General features: G+C 38.0%; 1 protein-coding gene across 1 annotated transcript; it reads right to left on the reverse strand.

Moving 5' to 3' along the window:
• Positions 1-40: 40 nt before the first annotated feature.
• On the reverse strand, positions 41-22,617 carry LOC121294595 (proline-serine-threonine phosphatase-interacting protein 1-like). Its single transcript, XM_041218460.1, has 15 exons — positions 21,537-22,617; positions 15,295-15,395; positions 13,937-14,011; positions 12,174-12,208; positions 11,320-11,426; positions 10,893-10,955; positions 7,698-7,802; positions 7,447-7,492; positions 6,584-6,663; positions 5,617-5,715; positions 5,063-5,159; positions 4,596-4,686; positions 3,942-4,024; positions 3,416-3,528; positions 41-3,059 (listed from the first exon to the last, which is right to left on the reverse strand). The coding sequence occupies exons 1-15, from the start codon at positions 21,567-21,569 to the stop codon at positions 2,910-2,912; spliced, it is 1,278 nt and encodes a 425-aa protein (XP_041074394.1). The 5' UTR covers positions 21,570-22,617; the 3' UTR covers positions 41-2,909.
• Between the last annotated feature and the right edge of the window lie 203 nt (positions 22,618-22,820).

A 22,820-nucleotide genomic window follows, 5' to 3' on the forward strand; every position in this document is an offset into this window, starting at 1 on the left:
ATTACTTTTTTTTTTATGAAATGGCGTAGACGAACAGTTGCAAAGCATGTGTGGATAGAAATGGAGGTGTTCACAGATTCAGGTCTGTGAGGTGAGTTTTTTGTTTAGTAGCTTATGTAGTATTCCAGCCAAGTCAGACTATAGTCACAGGAGTCGGAGGGCTGGAGTAAATGGGCACACATGACAATACCGCTTAGTTCTGTGCAGCTGATCAAGACTATAGATAGGCATGTCTATGCAATTAGGGTTACACTGTGTGTCTCACCAGACAGAGCTTGCTGACACACAATGATGTATTGTCTAGTTCCTTTCTTGTTGGAGTCAAGATCCCCACACTAGCATACCATCCTTATCATGAAGGGGTTAAAGTGCACCGGTTTCCCAGGAATGTTTGAATGCGATGGAGGGCTGACTTGATTGTAGCGTTGGAACTTGCAATGGGGGAGGAGGCAACAAAAAAACTGGGTGACTTTTTAACTGCTAGCTGGACAAGACAAGTACAACAGTGTTTGTACTTTGAATTGATGCTGCGTCTGCTTTAATTGCAGACATTTCAACACTGCTGGCCTGTGCACGGGTCTAGAAAAGAAAAAACAGTGAACTAATATATTACGATAGGTATAGAAATATATGCCCATTAATACATTTTTTAAGATGACATAGTGTTACATGATAATAGCAGTATTGAAAATCTATCAGTTATCTAAATTGCCAACCCACTTTAACTTGGTGTGTTATTTAGTTGTAGGGATGTTTTACTTTTCTTGGTTGACCTTTAAAAGGAAGTAAATAAATAAAATTAAGTCAAATACTGTCATAGCCTTGTTTAGCGGTTTACAACGTGGATACACATTAATCTAATCGTCTGTTAAGTAAATCCTCATTCAGCGAAGCAAACTGCTAATGATACTGCCATATGTTTAATGTGCAACAGAGCTTCATGACTTTCCAGCAGAAAAAAACGTATTGCTTTTTTCAGACCCAGATCAGAGTGAGAGCAGAGTTGATTTGTATTGCCACTCATTTTTCAACATCTGTGTTCTTAATAGAATATTCTTCAAACACTGTACAGACATTTTTTTGTGTTGTAGGGTAACTGGATAACCAAAGATCAGAGTCATAAGGAAAGTTTAGTCTCTGTCAGTGTAGTAAAATGATCCAAGTGCTGGCATTGACGGTCCCCAGAGAAGGAAAGAATTGGTATGTGTCTTCATATGTACAGTTTTTCTGAATCTTAATTTGTGGCACTATTAAGCTCACATTTGCAGGATTTTCATTTTATAGCTTATATCACATAATTGCCATTTTGTGTGTATAGGCTAGATAACAGCAAGGCAACCTTGGCAATTGTTCTTAAAAACCCACCAGATTATAACTTGTATTGAGCAAAGCTATGTAAACTAAGAAAATTAATTTCCACACTCCATCAGCATGCCATGCAAGCCAAAAGTCCTAAAAATAAAAGGTTTTATACGACAGACAGACGGGGCATTCATTTAGTGGTAAACCAGAGTGAAAGGCTGTATTCAGTTATTTCACAATCTCAATTTACAAAGCTGTCCCAGGGTATGTACTGAGTATTACATAGATTGATAAGTAGGTTTTATTTTTTTATTTTTTTACAGTCCTGCTGTGTGGTAAAAAGTAAGACTTGATGGCACCAGAGACTGAGCCATTTAGTATTTAAAATAAATAACCTGATCAGGAAAGGAAGGTACTCACTGCCAAGTTTTACCACACTGTTATGTCTGTGCATTACCCACACTGAACAGAACATAGCCACCCAGCCAAAAATTATTTATGTCCTTGAAACCAACCTTTAACTAAAACAGCTGACCTCTCTAAATGACCAACGGGGAGGAGTGAGTTGACAGTTCTCTCACGGTCCAAAAACCAGCCATACTTAAATAAAATCTAAGACATTAAATTATTTGATTTTTTTGTATTTATTAATAAAGCTGAAATTGTCACGTTCTAATCGTATTGCTCAAAGGGTTTGTAACAAAGGTTTTAATATTCACTTTCCTTAGGGAGTCTCAAAGAGGCGTGGCACAGTATCGAGGATAGAGAGCTGCTTTACAGCATTACACCTTTAACATTTCAAAAGGAAGAAAATGCATTATGCAGGAGAAGCACAATGCAGCGGAAAAAAAAGGCTTGGAGCTAACAAAGGGAAGAGAAATTAATTTTAAGAGACTACACCTTTAAGAAGGGCTGGATTTGACAGTAGGTGCACATTTGCAAGTGGTCTTGGGCACAGCAGACTATGAGAGAATTCCACCAATTACCCATGTGGTCACATGACCTTGTAGGAACAAAAGGCGAGCTCAGCTTGGGGTATACTGCTGAGGGAACACTTTTAAGAAGCTGCAATACTGACTCTTTAGCACTGGTACTGCCAGGTGTCTGAAGGAAAGCAACAACAAAAAAGTACTGTACAATCAACAATGTACTGATTTCAGTCTGCATGATCACATGAATGGTACCGTAGCAAGGTCTAGGCTAATTTCAAAATGGATAGTACATACACTGGCTGGACAAAATATTAGAGATGGTCTTCGCTGTGGGTAGTTCCCGGTGCTTTGCTTGAAACAGACTTGTGTTGTCCAGTGTTGAAGGTTATATTGTTTTGGGACACTATCACTTCTGTTGCAATAAATTGCACACATCTTGGGGATTACTTTGTCATTACTACTGTGTGTTCCGGTGATTCAATGATTGTTGATGAATAGTTGCACACAACTCTAACACAGCTTATATTACTGTACATTCAATACAGTTGATCACATGGCGCATCACACTTTGATTGCGTATGTATTCTCATTTATTTGGCCAGCCAGCGCACCAATGTTCAAAATAACTCAAGTACATTATTGATATACGTATGGCTTTAGGCGGGCGCAAGCTCCTCATGCCACGTGGCTTCCACAAATCTTCTCCAGATAGGATCCAGGGACGAACCCTTGATTTCCATTCCTGGTCACTGACCACCACCCGTCCTCCCCTTGCTCGATCACTTCCACAATGTCTCCCACCAATATGGACAGCTCATCTTCATTCTGTGAAAAGTGAGCAAGAGCTCAGACAGCCAGTGTAATCATGCATGCAGTATTTCATTTGCAGTGAAAATGCATACACATACACACACACACACACATATATATAGACTGAAATTGAGACACCTGGTGATTACCAGTCACTGATTACCCATCACTGACAATTGCAACACATATGCAATTACAATATAAAAAAAAAGGAAATAGTAAATGCTATGAATAAAATATGAATATCAGCTTGTGACTATTTTGTGTAATTGTCCCGTTGTTCCCAGTAAATAATAAATAATGAAACTGAGGTCCACATATTTCCCCTTAAGCAGGTACAGGTAACAATATTTATTATCCCCTGGTCTCACCTGTGCAGTGTAATCATACAACACCTTGTAGCCCATTGTTAGAGAATCAGTGTTTGCTTGCGCTCCACCGCGAAAGACAGGTATAGCAGCGTAAACTCCATCTACTTTTTCATCTGCAAAGGAAAACCATGAAAGAAGAACATTTTCAAAAGACGTGTTGCTTCATTGCAATTTGCATCTGTTTTGCATTACACAATGTCAGTGAGTAGCCAGTATTTGAATCTGCAAATCATGTTCTACGACAGTTAAAACATTTCCTACTGTACATAAACGTAAAAAAGGAAAATATAAAGTGTAAGAAACTACCTGAAAGTAAGGAATGTGATGAGATTCCTTTATCTAGACATGTTTGTAATAACATGTGCTTCTTTCAAAACTGCACATATAATATTAACATAGCAAATCACTGTGTGCGACGGTTAAGATTTATGGAGTTATTTCATTAGCTTTGCACCTTTAATGAATTTGCAGTATAGCATTGTAAAGTCACTTCCGGTGCAAACTGATGTAACTAAAGCATGCTGACCTGTAGGGGGTGCTGTAGGGTAACCTGCTTCATTGATATTTTGCCCTGAGCCACTGCACTGTCCCTGTAGTAGACCTGAAAACCTGAGAGAGAAAAGACCAGGGCTATCACTACAAACTAAGGAATTAAAACCAAAACTAGGAATAGGAAAAATACCCTTGCAGAGATTAATACAGGTGTAGGTTTCAAAGGATAACCCTGCCTTTCTTAGCTAATTTGCACATAAGGATGTCAAAATAATTAAAGAAAGTAATGGCCTTTGAAGGATTTTGAATTAAGGTCAAAATTGTGCAAAAGCTCCCTCTAGTGTCAACTTGAAAAATTGCATAATTATGGGGTGTTTTCTGTTCTGTTTGGGATTGCATACAGAAAAAATAGGATGTGGGTTCATGATTGCATCAGTCAGCTTTATGCAGATAGGATATCTGTGGAAGATGTTGCAATGAAAATGGAGAAATATCAGCATTAACATTACAAAATTAGTCAGAAACAACAAAAAATACAAATATTTATTTTAAAAAGTGGTTCATTATATCTTCTTTCAGAAAAAACAAAACAAAAAACAAAGCTTCGTACTGTACAATAGTCCCCAATTTAAATCTAGGGGTTCCACTGAATTAATAATAAAAGCAAATGCTTCGTCCCAGAACTAACCTTTTCATCACTCTTCCCCCTCCCAGGCGCAAACTTCCATTGCTGTCAGCAACGCCCTCTCGCTCGTAGTAGCTGATGTAAAGTATTGGAGCTGCGAATGATAATGCCAACAAGAAGATGTTAACAGGAGTCTGTGTAGGTTTAGCTCTTCTACCTTCCACCTACCCTTCGTAGAATGAGTTCCGTTCACTAGCAGCTGCTGCACTACTATGGGTCACAAAATATAATAGCAGTCTTTGAAGTGGCAAGGAGTAGGGAGAGCATTCTCGACTGGATGACGACTACTCAGTGTGTTTACTCCTGCATTTAATAAGAAAAACTTTCCTGGTTTAACTTGAAAGTGCTTAAGAGACCTTTAACTACATTGCCAAGTTGTTTAGTTCTAGTTTTGTAAAAACAGGTATTTCCTCATAACTGGAGTAAACAACAACAACAATAATAATAATAATAATAATAATATGTGTAACCTGGCGGACTGGTCCCAGTGGCTTTTGTCTGGATAAAGCTGTTGATATCAGCAGTTACATCACACTGTTCCAGAGTTTTCCTCACCTCCTCATATAGCTGCCAACAGAGATCAGCACACATTAGTCCATCAAATTAACCTTCCTAGGTCGTTTGGTGGAGCTCTGTATTTGGGGGTGCATTAAGTGAATTCGCTTGGTTTAAATAGAGGACTGTCAACAGCATTAAAATGTCTACTTCTTCCTCTGGCTCTCACAGTATAGGACTATTAGTGTGGTTATACAACAGAAAAAACTCAAATCCTTGCCAAATCTGGGAAATACACTAATGCTGGTATAGTTACTTTTCACAAGACACAAATTGTTGCTGTAAGTGTCAAAATTGCACAGCATACTCTGTAGTAAGTCATGCATTTCAATATATGTACACCCATGGTATCAGGATAAGTGTCACTCAAGGTTCATCCAGTTAGTCCAACCACAAATTACTTAAGTGGCTGGCCAGGGTTTTTACAATCATCACTTTAAAAACCAGAGCTGGAGCCAGCGTCGTGTACCTCGTCGTCCATCACACACTGCAGTGAGAAGTGGTTACAGTGAACCCACATTGAGTTCCTCAGGATGTTAATCCGGTCAATTTCCTGCTGCTCAAACACCTGAAACACAAATAAGAGGTAATTCGCTACTGGGGGAGACGAGAGCACAGGAATACAAGTAAACTGTGTGAACGCTGAGCATGATTCAAGTGTTAAAGAAAAACCCTGTGACTTCTTCTTAGGACTCTAGAGATGTACAGCTGTGGCCAAAAGTTTTGCATCCCCCTGTAGAATGAACACATTTTGCTTCATAAAGTCGAATGAAACCAGCAGAATAATGCTATGTTAACATATTGAATTGCACACCGCTTTGTAGTTTTCCACATGCTTAAACAAAAAACTGACAACAATTGAACATTCTGACATTTCGAAATCTAACATGAAACACTGTACTACTGTTCTGGCTTTCTTTGATTACATGATGTTAAATATATATAGACAGACAGACAGACACACACACACAATGTTCTCCAAGATGTGATGGTCAGATAGGAGCCCTGTAAATCATGGTCTGTGTAGGGCTGCTCACTCTAGGATTGGTTCTATGATTTGAAAGGTAATTATGTTCTCCGTTGTTAGAATACATAAAGATCTATGTTGGGGCACAGTGAGTAGATGAATGCTTTTCAAACGAGATAAGCTTGGTGGTGCTATTGAGCCCTTGGAGGATAACAGTTCACAATATAACCACACACAGTCAGTAATTGAGAAGTGCTGTTGCTCATTACGACTGAAAGATGACCTTAAGAGAAGATATTCACTGCAGGACAGACAGTCTCACTAGGGTTGAGGACACTTCCACTGAATACCACTCCTGCTCCGTAGACACAGGAACGACTTCAGTCCTCAGTGTTGCCAAATTCAAAATCATCTCAATTCAGGAGAACAATAAGAAAGCTAAAATGAAACAAAATGAATCCATAATTACCTCGCAAGTGCTCATATGGGTCTGTTCCCAGTCTCGTCGAATATTGTCCAACTGTTCTATATTCGATTTATATTGCTTTTCTACAGAAACAAAAAATAAATAAATATTATTATTATTCTAAAATGAGCAAACCAGGCCCCAACATGCTTTCTGTGAATTCAGTTTCAACTGAAACGCATGCCTCAGTACTTCAACAGGAACACAGAGGGGCTTGATGAGTTTGTCACATTTTGTTACATTCAATAAACCAGATTAAAAACGAAGTGCTATACCGCATATGGCTAAGCCATTTATTGATAAAGGAGCTGTTAATTAGTTACCCAAAACTTTGGACTGGAAGACAAACTGAGCACCCTTACTAATCTTACAGGATATACAAATATGAAATTCAATAGCTTCTTCTGATCCGCTGTATTGATGTGAAATTTGAAAATGTATATTCAGATGCAAGTTTATCATCAGTTACACTGCTGTAACATCATTCTGACTGCTGAGCTGCAATCCACACTCTCAAGTTCAACACAACTGCCCTTTCATTTCAGTTTACTTTCTCCTGTTTTTGGTTAGGTACATGCTGTACAACTGAGGATACATCAACTGAGCTGACAGCATCTCTTGCCTATTGAAGAATACACATCTAATAGTTCTGCTCTTACACGGTACATACTCCCAACAGAGTTATAATCCCTCTTCATCTGTCTGGCTCTGCATGACATTTCACTCTCCTTTGTGGAGAGAGCTAGCCCTCGCACTCAGACTTACGGTGCTCATGTACAGTAGTCTGGCTTTATTTGTATACGGCTTCAGCACAAAGAGTAAAAGAGAACGGTCAAAGAGACAGAGAGAGAGAATCGGGTGCCTACCTGCCTCATTCGCTGCCTCCCTGCACTGCTTTGCCCTGTTTTGCACCTGTTATGGTGAAGAGAAATTAGCAACAGGTAGGAATCACAATCAGCACCAGGCTGTGCCGACACCCCACACCATCTTATCCCCTTCACCTGCAGCTATCATGAGACAATTACAGGTGCTAATAGCTTGGAAAGAGCTCCATTCAGGGAGTTTGGAAAACCCATCCCTCACACCTGAATCCATGAATGTATAGATGTGCTTGTACCTTCTCCACTTGCTTTGGGGTGGCTGTCATTGTGCTGTTTATCCGCTCATGGGCCTGCTCAGCTTCATCAGCCTCTTTACACTTCTGTTCATAGCTCTTCTTGGACTGGGGGAGAGAGCATGGATCACAGCATTATTAGCACACTAGGATTGTGCTATTGTGTCTGTAGTACAAAGACCTGCTTAACCAACTGTAGTGCATGGCATATACACTTATATACTGCAGACAATGTAAGGGGGTTTAAACGTGTTGGTTCTAATTTCCAAATGAATATGAATATTCATATCACTGTAGTAATAATCTGTTATTAGATAGTGGGTTCTTGTAGCAATTAGGAGTAGCTAGTGGTGAACTGGTAAAGGTGAGGCACAGTCTTCTGCTAATTTAGAAACAACAGAAGATCAGAAACTATTCTGGGAAGTGGACAGAAGCTCATGCTGATACTGTCAGATTGGTCTTCTCACCATGACTGTGTCCATTTCCTGATTCGTTATCTGCTTACAGTAGTTCACAGAACTTGTGCCTAGGGCACAATGCAGCCAAAGATTTCCTAACCCAGTATGGACTGGCGCTGAACCTAACTGAGATGCTCTCTGCTTTGGGGTGCAGTTTCCTTACAGGAAGCCATTGCAGAAGTTGATTTAGTAGCAACATGTCTTAAAAGCAGCAAGTTACCAAACTGAATAGAAGCGAGAACAGAAATAAAATGCAATGAACAGTAACTAAAAAAAGAACTTCCTGTCCTATGTGTTACATGTAGAGATCGAGCCCTTGATTCCTGTGTCGTAACCACACTCTTTTGCAGCAGGCAGAGCAAAGCATCTCTATCACAGAACCAAACCGTAACTGAGAGAGAAGACAGGGAGGCTGGATTTTGCATTTCTGTATGAACCGCAGCTACCAGGAATTCAGGATAAACTCCCTTAAAAAGGAATCATGTTCTAATACAAAACCAGGCTTTGCTTTATATACATGTGGAATATTTTTTTACTGGAAAATAAATCTTTTGTAAGGCAGTTCATCTTGGAAAAGATTGAATCTAACACATCAACACATGTTCTTTCACTGTGTCTCAATAACAGGTCAACACTCTTTGACATTGTGTCTGGTGCTCTCCAGTGATACGGTTAAGATGCAGCATCAGGAAATTGTCCCTAAAGGCAGCAACATGACGTCTTTTGGCCACGCTGCAGTTTAAACACTGGTCTTGTCGTCTGATGATGTTGTCAATGGAGATCATAACAAGTCACAACCTCAAATATGTTTTCCTGTTACTTTGACACACAAAAGAAAATCATTTTTCACTACCAGGTATCAAGACTCAGATCTGTCTTTTCCAAGAATGCAAGTGTAAATATGTAGCTTATTTATAAAAATCCTGCTTTCATCGCAACAATTTATAAAACAATTTCTGCAAACTAAAACACAGCTGCTAAAAAGCTTGCTCAAATTGAGGAAGCTTGTTGATGAGATCAGTGTGCTATACCCTGAACAGCAGCTACTTCAAAACTATTTAATTGCCCTGTAACCACAACACATGTCTCCATGGAAACCTAATAATAGACAACTGACCAGCACTGATGTACACTCATTGCTGCCCTACATTTATTGGGAAGTATATATTAATATCCTCTTTTATTCAGAGGAGCAATATCCTGCATCCTAGTACTGTCCAATAGTTGTTGGACTCCGTTTGTGTAGCCAAAGCTGGCCTTTAGGTCTTATTAGTTGCTACAGCTGGAGACTAGAGGAGATGATGTCTAGCAGGACAATGAAATGGTATTGACTTAGCTGATGTTTTTATTACAAAACTAACACTATACCCCTGTGTTAACAAATATGTCCTGCTTGTTGTGAGCTACAGTACCTCAGTCAATACCAAGCCCTCTGCTTTCAGTCTGACTGTGTGATGAGTCTGTTATGTTTCATTTCAACAATATGACTGACTTCCGTTCGTGATTATTCATAACCAAGCCCAGCTGACTAGTGAGGGGGGTGGGGGGAGGGGGCACTTCCTGTTTAACCCTTTGTATTCTGGATCCCCCAGTGGTTGTAGCTGGTGTAATATCTCTATCATAGACAATCAGAAACATGCTTTCAATACTGAGGCTTCACATCCTTAGTTCTTTTTTGCATATTCTGAATTTATTCTTATTAGAGTCACAGTGGCAGTTCAGCTGCAATCATAAAAGAAAAAAAACAAAAAAAAAAAAAAAAAAAAAACAGCCACGATTGACTTCCATGATTGCACGCTAGGCCTGAGCCAGTAGCAGGAGGTTTTTTTGGTCCCCTTTGCCTCATAATTCAGTTGGGTTGCTCTTCCAAAATGAATATTGTTTTTTCACTATTAAATCATTGTAAAAATGATTCATACGCAGTCTTTAACTGAGAAACTTCTTGAGACTAGAAGACAAGTAGATTTGGTCTACTGTATGTATAATAATACTGTTGATGAATTTAGCTAACTTCCCCTGCAATTCACCTGTGACACAGTGATGGCAATCCAGGCTCCCCCACACCCTCCTTATCATGCTAGACACCAACAATAGAGCTTTCTCTGCACTCTGTGGTGCAGAACACACTAGAGACTGATTATCTGTTGATCCAGACTGCTTTGCACATCCTCAGACTATCCCTGATGCTTCATTCATTTCCAGGTGTTCTGATGGGACGTGAATAACAGCCTGGCTCATTCTTTATGTTTTATGCACGTTTGGGTGAAAAGTCCCTTTTTTTCCAGCAGTCGGTTCCTAAAATACTTTTAATACTTTTTTTTACTTTTATATTGTTTAATTTCTGTAAATTTCCTTTGGATAAAATTGTCTGCTAAATAATTAAATAATAATTAACAATAAAATGAATAATCAACAGGAAGAGCAGCAAAGTCTTTACATTCTTAAGCAAGAAAGTAGATAAAAGTAGAAACTCAGCAAGCCCAGCTGGTAGTCTTAATACGGGAAGAACAATACCAACCCAGTGAAGTAAAAGTATGTTCAAAATGGGCAGCTATGCTTAGATGACTGGTGTTCCAGATCCATTGTGTTACTGGTAATGGTAATTTTTTTTGTTTTGCTAGGGTTAATGGTATCCCAATGGTATTCATCACATCATCAGTACTAAATGTGCTAAATGTGATTAATCATCTTTACAACAATATCTACTGAGTTGAAACAAATAAAGCAACACTCTGCTCACCTCTAATGTTTTCTTGTGTAAAGAGACTTTAGCCTTCTGAATTTTTTCCATCACTCCTTCAAACTGCAGGAAAGCAACAACGGAGGTTAATTGTTAATTGTTTGGTCACTAGATATTTCCTGTTCACCGGCATTAATCACTGGTGTTCTATTAAGCTACACATGCTGCTAAAATAGGTTGTAGATTTATATGCTTTGACAACATTTTAATATGAACATAATCGTGCATATGGAATGTTCCTACAAAGATTTGAATGCAGACAAAGCACATTGATAACTGCATGCAACACTGAAAACCAACTGAAAGTGAATTTGAATTATTCTCCATTCCCTGTTTACATTTATGAGTGTTTTTTTTTTTAAAGCTGCGTTTTTTTGAGCATTATTAGCCCTCGTCCAATGAAAAATAAAACAGCATTCCTTCTTACCTTTTTCCTCTGTTCTTTCTGCCTCTCCCTGAATTGCTCCATTCTCTTTGTTTCTTCCTTTAATGTAACAGCCAGCTGGATGTGCAAATGCCCAACCTTCTCTATTTCTGTGAAAGGGCATTTCATTGCAATATAAACGACTGCATATTAAACATATGCAGTGTGTGTACAGAGGAGTGATTCAGTAACAACTTTGCATCAGAATCAGAGTGTTGTTTGCTTGGTGGCCTATGTGTTGATGCTTGGATAGAGGTAGGTGTTGAATCAGTGTTTGGTTTATAGTTAGGGTGTAGTCTTTCTTTTTACACAGGTACGTTAACTGCACTGTAGCTACATTGCATATGATTAGGAATATAACTTAATGTAATGCTGTTAATGGACCTGTTTTTTGAAGTGTACTGTATCTATAAAAAGGTAACTATGTGGTGTGGAATTAATAGACGCTGTGGAGGGATTGGGGTAGATTTATCCTCAATCACCAGCCTCCTAAATGAAGCAATCTGATATGTACAGAAGAAATTGAGTGTTTAAAGTAACAGTATGCTTGCTTTGGCCTTCCTCAGCCATCCACAACTGTGACAGCAGCCTGTATATCCTTTAAGTGCTAGAATTTGAGTCTTCTTTCCTCTGCACCTCAGCCCACTATCCAAAACCATGAGATACTGGATGCTATGTAAAATGACATGTAGCGTTGAAAATGGCATAATAATAAAATACTCAAAGGCTTCTGTACACATTCACAACTTAGAAAAACACCAGCAACTCATTTGACAGTTGCCATTATAAATAATACTAAGCATTCATTCATACTATTAATAATTTAGCACACAGTACAAGAACGGTTTACAACTTACGTGTTTTAAGAGTGTCAAAGGATGTCCTCAGAGTACTGGGCAAAAAAAAACCAAAACACTTGAAATGAGTTACTTGTATCTTTAGTCACAAGGCTGGTTATCAACTGTGACATGTCTTCACTGGAGCGAAGGTTTTAGATTGTATTTAAAAAGAAGAAACCAATGTGTTATTATTTAGAAATGTTGATACTATATCACATTCATTAAAACAAGACACACCCTTTACACCTGGGACAATAGAGACTGAGGTATAAAGAACAGCTCTATTATGGTCACAAACAATAATAAGCATACCATCATTAAAACATGGGACATTTTCAGTAAAGTATCTTCAGTATTTTCAGTAAATTTTCAATTTACCTTAATTGTTTCCGCTTAGTCTTTTAATGAAAAATAAAATCATTTGGAATGACTAACAAAGACGTGCATCATAGTCATAGCCCTATATTCAGAACATACTTGTCTTTGAATGTGCCCAGCCCATACCAGTATGAGCAGTACAGATAGTGAAAATAATCAAACAAATCTTTGCTTTGGGGTCAAAATCTGACAGCTGAATATGTGACACCTTATGCAAGAGCTGTTCATTATATATGTTTGGTATGTATAAGAGGTAGTGTCTTGTTTCATAAATATTCTAGTTTATATCAGAAAAAAGTACATTCCTGGGTTAATGTGTGCCTAATCAGTGATGAAAGGATGTATGAAGACCATTGTGATCTGATCAGAAGCTCTCTAGGAACTGTTAATAAGTTGGCAACAGACCTAACACACACATGCTTCTCTCTTCCTTCCTGCTCACCTAAAGCAGAGTTTCCATGCAGGGTTGCAAGCTGACTCACCAATGTGTGATCTATACAAACAGAACAGGTGGTACCACTGAAACTAAAATAAGTCACAAATCAGCTGTCAGTCCAAATGTTTTTGGTTTTTATTCTTTGATTTAAAAAAAAAGAAAAAACGTATTTAAGAATTTTCATATAAAATGTTACTGTACTTACACTAGCTTAAACAAACTGGACAGTCAATAGCATGCATGCATGATTAGCGTATGAGAGAATGTTGTAAACCAGAGAAATATATTGTAGTGTGAAATTGAAAATTATTCTGTGCAGAAGTAAGCACATTTAAATCATTCAAGCCCGTTTTAAGGTATGATGTTGTGGAAGAACTACCGAGAAATAACAGCTGCACATACGAGCTCCTAAATTAACATTCAAAGAAGATTTGCGGTTCCTTTACTATTATATAATGCAGGTTGCAATCTGGATCTAAGTTCTATTTTTCCAATATTAAGTTATTATAATTTCTTTCTGATCAGCCTTTGCCTGGCTGTGAGCTCATCTGGTGAATCATAACATTTTGTGTGACTCACTCAGTAATGTAGCGGATAATACAGCTCTCTGTTGTTATTCTTGAAAGCGCTTTAACCACACTGTGGAGAAGCAGCCTTGAGGACTGGTGTTGAGGCTGGAATTCTGAATGAATCTCATGTCTTTTCAGGCTGAACATAAGAATCTGCACAAGTTGTTAATTATCACAAAGCTTTAGAGCAAGACTTACTTTAAAGTCTGTTTTAATTGAACACATTATAGGCGTGGCTCTTTAAAGAAACCAGCAACAGTCTGGATCACTTCATGAATATGAAAATTTAACGAACTCTTTCAGCACTAACTCTTTCTGGATAGTTTATGATGTATGTTTAAGGTTATGAATTTCTTATCATGGCATTACCTTCTTGAATACAATAAACAAAGACCTACTTGATCTCAGTCTGTCCGCCCGCTTTGCGCGCTATCGTCACTAGCTCCTTGCCGTATTTCTCTTCAGCTAGCGCCCTGCGGGGCAGTGAAAAAGATACCTTTCAAACAGCTGACATGCTGGAATTCTGAGTGCACTGGAATTGTTGATTGACATCAATGTAAACACTCAATCGTACTGTTTTTAGTAATGCAAAAAGAAACAATCAAGGTGGATAAACATTTCAAAGTGTCTCTAAAGAACAAATATGTCTATGATCTAAACAGCAGCCAATGTAAACAGCACGTCCTCTATCCTTATAACTGATATTGATAAGACATAAGGTCAAATTAAACTATACCCCAAAATAATGTAGATATTTTTAACCCTTTGACATAACCTTTGACCACTAATGCACTTTAATACAGGATTTTAGCAAACGTTTCCAAATAAGAACCCTTTCTGTTGATGGCAGTGGGAGAAAGTGCGTGCACCCTAAACGGTTTTGCAAAGTGCGAGTACAAAACCTCTCGAAGAGAGTAAATGCAGACCTGGGCTGCTAGGTGTAAGGTTTCGATCTAGAAATCTATTTATAAAAGGTAGTGAATATGGTTGCAGAACAGCAGTATTTTTAAGACATAGTTTTTTTTTCTTTTGGGTTTAATTTCAAAGCACATGCATAATCTCTCTTGTGTTATTCTAATCTTGCTCTGTTGTGCATTACAGGCACTGCTCTAAGATGGTTAATAACCAATGCTTTCAAAAAACATTTTCTAACCAATCATGAACATAACAAATAATCTTTTGGGGGTTTCTGCCTCTATTTTCTCTTTAAGCCAAAATACTGTAAACAATAACCAGTACATTTACATTGAAGTACTATTGCAGTGTTACTGTGCATGCAATAGGACCACTTTTGAATCTTTCTATGGGGGAATGAATCCCTTATAGTGCCGTGGATTGAAATGATTGCTTATAGGTGTGGTTTAGTGTAGTATTCCCCTTCACTTTGGTGTTTTAATGTTAAAAGATGTTTGTTTTACACATATTTCTACATGTAATTAATTAATAACAATAATCATAATAGGTATTCCATTTGCAAAGTATAATTTGAAAGTTAACAGATCACTTGAAATAAGTTGTAATATATTTTTTTAAAAGAACAGGAACGGTGTTGTACTCAAAGTAAAGAAAAAAGATTTATAATATTGTTATGTTCACAAATGTGTGTGCGTGTGTGTGAGTGAGTGTTTGTTTGTGCGTGTGTGCGTGTGAGTGAGTGTGTGTGTGTGTGTGTGTGTGTGAGAGAGTGTGTGTGAGTGTTTGAGTGTGTGAGTGTGTGTGTGTGTATGCAGTATATTAACCCCAGTTGATTTCTTACCTCATCTTCAGCAGCTCTTCCATATCTTTACACATCCTCCGGCCTTCATGCAGTCTCTGCAGCACAACTTCATATCCAGCATGGCTGGTGAAATCACAACTCTGTGGCAAAACAGAGATATCAGAGCAGGTATACAGCAGTGCTCTGTACAGAGATATCAGAGCAGGTATACGGCAGTGCAACATACAGAGATATCAGAGCAGGTATACAGCAGTGCAACATATAGAGATATCAGAGCAGGTATACAGCAGTGCTCTATACAGAGATATCAGAGCAGGTATACAGCAGTACTCTATACAGAGATATCAGAGCAGGTATACAGCAGTGCAACATATAGAGATATCAGAGCAGGTATACAGCAGTGCTCTGTACAGTGATATCAGAGCAGACATAAAGCAGTGCTCTGTACAGTGATATCAGAGCAGACATACAGCAGTGCTCTGTACAGTGATATCAGAGCAGGCATACAGCAGTGCAACATATAGAGATATCAGAGCAGGTATACAGCAGTGAAACATATAGAGATATCAGAGCAGGTATACAGCAGTGCTCTGTACAGTGATATCAGAGCAGGCATACAGCAGTGCTCTGTGCAGTGATATCAGAGCAGGCATACAGCAGTGCTCTGTACAGAGATATCAGAGCAGGCATACAGCAGTGCTCTATACAGAGATATCAGAGCAGGTATACAGCAGTGCTCTATACAGAGATATCAGAGCAGGTATACAGCAGTGCTCTGTACAGTGATATCAGAGCAGGTATACAGCAGTGCTCTGTACAGTGATATCAGCACAGGCATACAGCAGTGCAACATATAGAGATATCAGAGCAGGCATACAGCAGTGCTCTGTACAGTGATATCAGAGCAGGTATACAGCAGTGCTCTGTGCAGAGATATCAGAGCAGGTATACAGCAGTGCTCCGTGCAGAGATATCAGAGCAGGTATACAGCAGTGCTCTGTACAGATATATCAGATATTTTCTCAATTAAAAGCAAATACTTGGCAGCCTGTAGCTCCAAACAAGGCAGATATTGTTTTCTATAGATAGGACTGACACTGTGACAGATGCAAGAATTACTCCATAAACCCCCTTCCCAACAAAACAGCAGAAAGGAATCTACAATTTGACTAAAATGCATGATGGTGCTGCACATTTTAGCTCTGCATGAATGGATATAGTTTTGCATTAATCAAGATTAAACCTTGATTTAAATGCACTACATAAGGGATAAAAATCGAAACCAACGTAGTTCCATTACAGGGAGATATGATTTTTTTTCTCTTACAAATGTATAAATCCACACAATTAAGACTATCATGTCATGTCATTAACTGGACTTTATACCTGCAACCCTCTCACTAGAAACATGCTTTCCATTTTCTCCTACAGCAAAACAAGCCTCACTTGAGCTATTCCTCATCCTGTTTTTATGAACTGTAGTTGCAATGATAAATGCAGTCTATTTTTTTCTCAAATATTAAAGTAGTTCCCTTTTTATTGGTAATATAAAAGGACAAACTGTCACAGTAATAATAATAATATATTATAGTTTTCACACAAACGAGAGGAATAGGTGAATCCCATTCAAATCTTTTTCACTTAATTTACCATTAATTCACACACGCTGCTTTTCAGTGCTCAGTGTTTGGTTGGGCGTGTGTGAGCAGGGCAATGATCCCCTGGCGCAAGTAGAATTGCACCCAAGTTTCACTTCCCATCTCAGTTACATTATCACTGAGTATGCACACTGCTTGAGATACACAGCACTAAGACTACATGTTGAAACACCACCGAATCAGCAAGCACAAATAAGGTTAACAACATAACTCAGGTTACAGTTCAATGTTTTTTTTTTTATTAATGTCAGTAAGTATTTTTAAAAAATGCAGTTATTGATGAAACCCTGATCACGACAGCTGTGTTTATTCTCACCATTTCTACTCAGTTCCTTCAAAGTAGCACCTCTAATATTTGATTGTATTAACACGTGCAGTGCCAGTTTAGGGTACAACATCAGTGTTTTTTTTCTGTTTGCATTAACTGTATCTGTCCACGACTGGGTTCATGTATTGAACTAGCTGTCCACTCGCACGGGGCCCTGTTCACAAATTCTGTTTTGATAAAAGTCCCCTGTGCGCAGAACTGCTCCAGTCTGTTGTAAATCAGGCTGCTTAAGCTCCAGAAAGAACCTGTGCCAAAAACATACTGTATTGTAGTATAGCATGGTGTAGTATGATAAAAACCCAGCAAAGCAGAGCAATTCACATAGAAGAATTGAAGATACTCAACTACAGCTGCCTAAAAATAGGAACTGGGTTAACACATGCAGTGCTGTAAGTTGGTTAATGTAGAGGTTTCTTCATGGGAGTTTATCTCAGGTAACACGTTCTCTGGAACCAATGCACTACTACAAATCCTGGAAGTGAAACTTTTAAATTGTGGTTCCCTTTCTCTAAAGAAATGATAGATATTACAGATAACAGGTACTCTTTACAACAGAGTAATTCAAGATAAGCCTTTCTTTCATTTCTACAGAGCAACAGCCTTAATCTGCAGCCCTGTTCCTATTCCTCATTGGATCGTGAGCTTCATGCTGCCCAAACACAGTAGGATTGTTTTATAAAGCAGATTTTCTTCTTTGGTTTCAATCTCACTTTGTACTCTGCCAGTTCCTCTATGTTTTAACATTCACTGTGAAACAGAATCCATTAAGCTAATTCTATGCTCTATTCTGTACTCTGCACTGCAGCAAAGTTAAGCCTGATCAGTTCTTGGAAGTGCTGGATGTTAAAATAATGTCTGCTTTTGCGTATTTTAAAGTCCACGTAATCATTTTTAAAGTGAGAGCAGGGGTGCTGCCAATTAGTCCTGGCTTGTTCTGTAGCTCTATTCAATTACCTTTAGGTCAGACTAAAAATGGTTTAAAGCAATCAGAATTTCCTATGTGTTGACCAGAACAGCTGGAAACTAATGAATCATTATTTTCAGTTTGATCACAAATCTGGTGATACTGAATAATCTGTACACAACTGAAAAGAGCCAACTTCCCAACATTTTGGTGTGTTTAACATACCTTTGTCAAAGGAAAGCAGGCTTGAAAACAAACAGGGTGCTTATAGGCTTTTGATGCCATGGTAACTACACATTTATTTCAGTTTAATTCTATTAATATACTTTTGATGTAATTTACTACAGTTAATGATGTAACAAGCTACTATTCCTTTCTATTAAAGCCTTCAGGCATCATGATACTGACTCTATCCATTTATTTTCCTTTATTTTTCTATATTGTACATTATCTAATTTTGTTTCTTCTAAAACTACATTCAGTCATTCATGTTATTTTTATTCTTTGTAAAGCGTTGGTTAATTTGCTTTTTTATTTCTTATCTTTGAGAGCTGATTCTGTATTATTGTACATAATGTTGTACCCGTCTCTCCTGTATATTTTATTTTATTAGATGATGTGCTCAATGGATAGTCGTTTTGTGGATGACAAGCGGAGTTTCGACTTTGAAATCTGAATAGAAAAAAAAAAAGTCAAAGTAAAAAGATTATTCCCTGAATGCTACTGCAGCCTACGACACAAGTAACAGTAATTTGGCAATTCCAGTTTACTAGTATTTTTGCTTTTTGTTTAGTATTGCATCAGATATACAGTATATTTACTTACTACAGATCAGAGTCGTCGTCTCCCCCCCAAAAAAAAGAAAAAAGGTGCGTACTTAAAAAAACCAGCTATGACAAAAAGTGCCAAACATGTAAGGCATAAGTTCTACAACAGTTTAAATAATGAAAGGATAAGGGTCTATCCAACAACTAATCCAGCGACATGTCACTGTAAAGTTACCCTCTTACAAAAAGGTAATAGAGGTAGGCTTGTTTGATGCATTAAAGCTTAAAACAGTCTAAATTCCACAGCCCTTCTCCTTGGTGTTTTCCAAATTTGGATAGTTAAACAAGTCACTGAAGAGACATGCATGCAACATGCTTCATGACCCTGGTTCACTGTGCCCTGGACAGTGGAGGCTCAGATCTGGTTAATCTGCTAGCTCATTCTCCTGCTTCTCCTGTCTGCAACATGCTGGTCTTCATGACCCTGGTTTACTGTGCCCTGGACAGTGGAGGCTGATTCAGATCTGGTTAATCCGCTAACTCATTCTCATGCTTCCCTTGTCTGCAACATGCTGGTCTTCATGACCCTGGTTCACTGTGCCCTGGACAGTGGAGGCTCAGGTCTGGTTAATCCGCTAGCTCATTCTCATGCTTCTCCTGTCTGCAACATGCTGGTCTTCATGACCCTGGTTCACTGTGCCCTGGACAGTGGAGGCTGATTCAGATCTGGTTAATCCGCTAACTCATTCTCATGCTTCTCCTGTCTTTCACCTTTGGGAGGCCTGGGTTTGAATCTGGCTCAGATCACACAATGCAAAACTACCACACAGTTTAAGACAATTGTCAATCTCTACTTGAGGGAGTCAAGGACAGTTTATGTCAGGCTTTAGATGTTGGGCGAGGAAGCCACCCTTATTTATTGGGGTTTTCCTTTGTTTGTGAATGCTACTAATGTTTGTTTCTTTTCAACTTGAATAGTTAAAACTAACAGCATCTATACATAGGAAATTATTTTTCAAAGCAAAATACAGAATAGATATAGCATATGCTGACCATTGTGTTTTTTTTTATAGTATTGGTTGCAGCATTTATTAAAGAGGATGACATCTAATAACCTTAATGCTTTTGATGAGTGTCATTTGAAGCTCAGTATCTAGTGCAAATATGTAACTATTTTTAAAGAAAAAGAAAACAATATTACAAAAACAGCTACTTTTTTGCACCTAGATAAACAGTATAGTTAAAGCTCTTTATCAGTTGCTTATTTCCAGGAGATGATAACACCCCCTTATGTTGTGTGACTTTTGGACAACCCTGTACATTATCTCGTGTATATATGCAACACAAAAAAACATGCAATTGTTGCAAAAAGGTTAATTCCTGTTGGTTCTTTCTTCCTGGCTTTTTACAGTAAGCTCTGTCCTTACATAATGTGTTTCTAACCAGTCAACGCATGCCTAGTATTTAATCATTTACAAAGCAAGAACATATAGTAAAATTGCATGGTGTCACTATCTGTATTGGTATGAAATACAGATAGTATTGGTATCATCACATCTAAAGCACGAAGGTACTGTATGGGCTAGTTTTACCAACTGGCAGCAATCTAAACATGACAGAGAGTGAATAATCTTACTATTAAAATAACAGACTTCCTTCAATCAAGCCATTCCACATCACTTCCTAAACACAGGCCCCATTCATTTTTATAATCTTGAATTCAGTAGTTTTACAGGTGATATTTATTTCATAGGCTTTTATCATTACAGTTTTAAAATGTAAATACATCTCAGGGGTATATGATACGTGATATTTAACATTTCAACAGGAAGATAGAGCATTGGAATGTTTGAAGCAGCATGCTCGAATGATCTTGTTCCACACAGATTTTAAGCATCATTTTGTATTTCAGCATGAATCGCAATATTGCACTGAGTATACATAGCAGACCCTTGATGTGATACAGCATTCAGAAATGTCTTTGCATCGGACACAGTGTACCATATGGTTTATATCAGTTAGTAGGTACCTGATGGAAATGACACCATATTAGGATTAGTTATGCTGTTTGATTATTCTCTATATATTATAAAAATATAGTATAGCTCATTTTCACCCTAGATATCACTGATCTCGTGAGGTGGACACCAGTTTGTACAGCACCTGGGTAGATATTTACATGTACTTTCATCGGTAGGACTATAAAGGTCAACTTTATAATAATTTGACTACAGATAGAACCCCCTCCGCTATTTCTCAGCACCTGCTAGATCCTATAGCTATCCCGTAAGTTATGTGGTTGGAAGACAGTAACATCTGTAATGCAAATAGAATACAGTTTTGTTTGGAAATATTTGGAATATCATAAAATTCATTTAGAGTTATAATATCAGCACATTTCATTCTTAAAGATGGCTGCACAAAACATGCATGTCTCTCAGTCACTGAAGGAGGAAAATGCAGACGCAGGCAGCAGTTGTTTAAACATGAACTACACCAGTCTAAAGGATGAATCAGTACTATTAAAAAGTAGCCCTGTATTACTGTGTATTGTTAAGCATAGGATATTATGAAAACAGAACATCTTTTTTACCATTATCAGCAGAATATGCCAATCCACTTACCCAGAAAGCATCTTTGAAATGGGACTCTGTCATCCTCTTTGACACAACAGGGCTTCTTACAGCAAGTTTTTTCTTATTTTCAAAAACTTTCAACTGATTCACAAAACAAACCACAAAGCTGCAGTGGTATGTGCAGATTATGACAGCTGCCTTTTACAGTTGATTACTCAAACTGAATGAATGATTGCTGGTTGACAGAGAGCAATACCAGAAAAGAACCCTGCCAGAGACCGATTTCTTCTGTTAAGCAGGTTGTACCAAAATCAGGAACCTAGATCTGTCAAATGATGTCATTAACCACAAACGTAAGCTAGCTGCACACAGAGCAGGAAAAACTCAGTAAATAATTTCAATGCAATATTAAACATTTGGATCAGTGTGGCATTTATAATATATGCTTATTTATTTATTTAACAACTTTAACAGGTGATGGGCCATTACAGGGTGTAACATATCACCTATTTATTCTAGCAGCCTGTCACCATTGGGAAAAGGGTCCGTCCTACATTGCCCCCTAGTGGCCACTTATCTTTACATTACTGAGCATCAAAAGAAACTTATCACTTATATTTGGATAATATTCACTAGACGTGATCAAAAAACGATAGAGCAGGTGCAGTGACTTTTTATTGTGCAGATTAACATCACAAAGATGCTACAAAATGATGTCGATCTTGGGAATGTGACTCTTGTTCTCCCATTTTGTGGCCTGTCTTTGACAGTGTGTCTGGTTACACTATCTAGCCATGTTTGAAATTGCTGGCTGTGAGCACCCAAGACGGCGAGCCACAGTACGCTGCTCTAGTCCAGCCACCAAACATGGCAATTGCACAAAGGCGCTGCTCTCTTGACAGATGTGGCATATTGTTTTTTTATTGCTTTTATTCAAGCTTGCAAATCAACAGCAAAAATCACTCCATATCTAGTGTCCAATCAACTGTCTCTATGATTAAGTGAATATGCTTCAGTCATAGTAACTCAGGCATGTCATGTACAAGGATGAACGATCGAGTGATTAAAAAGAAACCAAAAACATTTTGTCAATGTCCATCATTTATATACCTTATTTTTTTAAAAAATAAATGTGTTATAATAGTGAGAAGTTTCTTTTGATGCTCGGTACATTTAGCATGCCAAAAAAACTATTTTATTTCAAGTAAGGATCTCCATCATTTTAGTTAATTCTTATCCAATATTGTACTGTCCTGATCTTGGAAAGACCACACCTGCTGATTTAAACACACATAAAAAAAAACACTAGGTAAGGTAAGTGGTAAACCATAC

This window comes from Polyodon spathula, chromosome 19 (assembly GCF_017654505.1).
Source record: "Polyodon spathula isolate WHYD16114869_AA chromosome 19, ASM1765450v1, whole genome shotgun sequence".
In the NCBI taxonomy this organism is placed as follows: Eukaryota; Metazoa; Chordata; class Actinopteri; order Acipenseriformes; family Polyodontidae; genus Polyodon; species Polyodon spathula.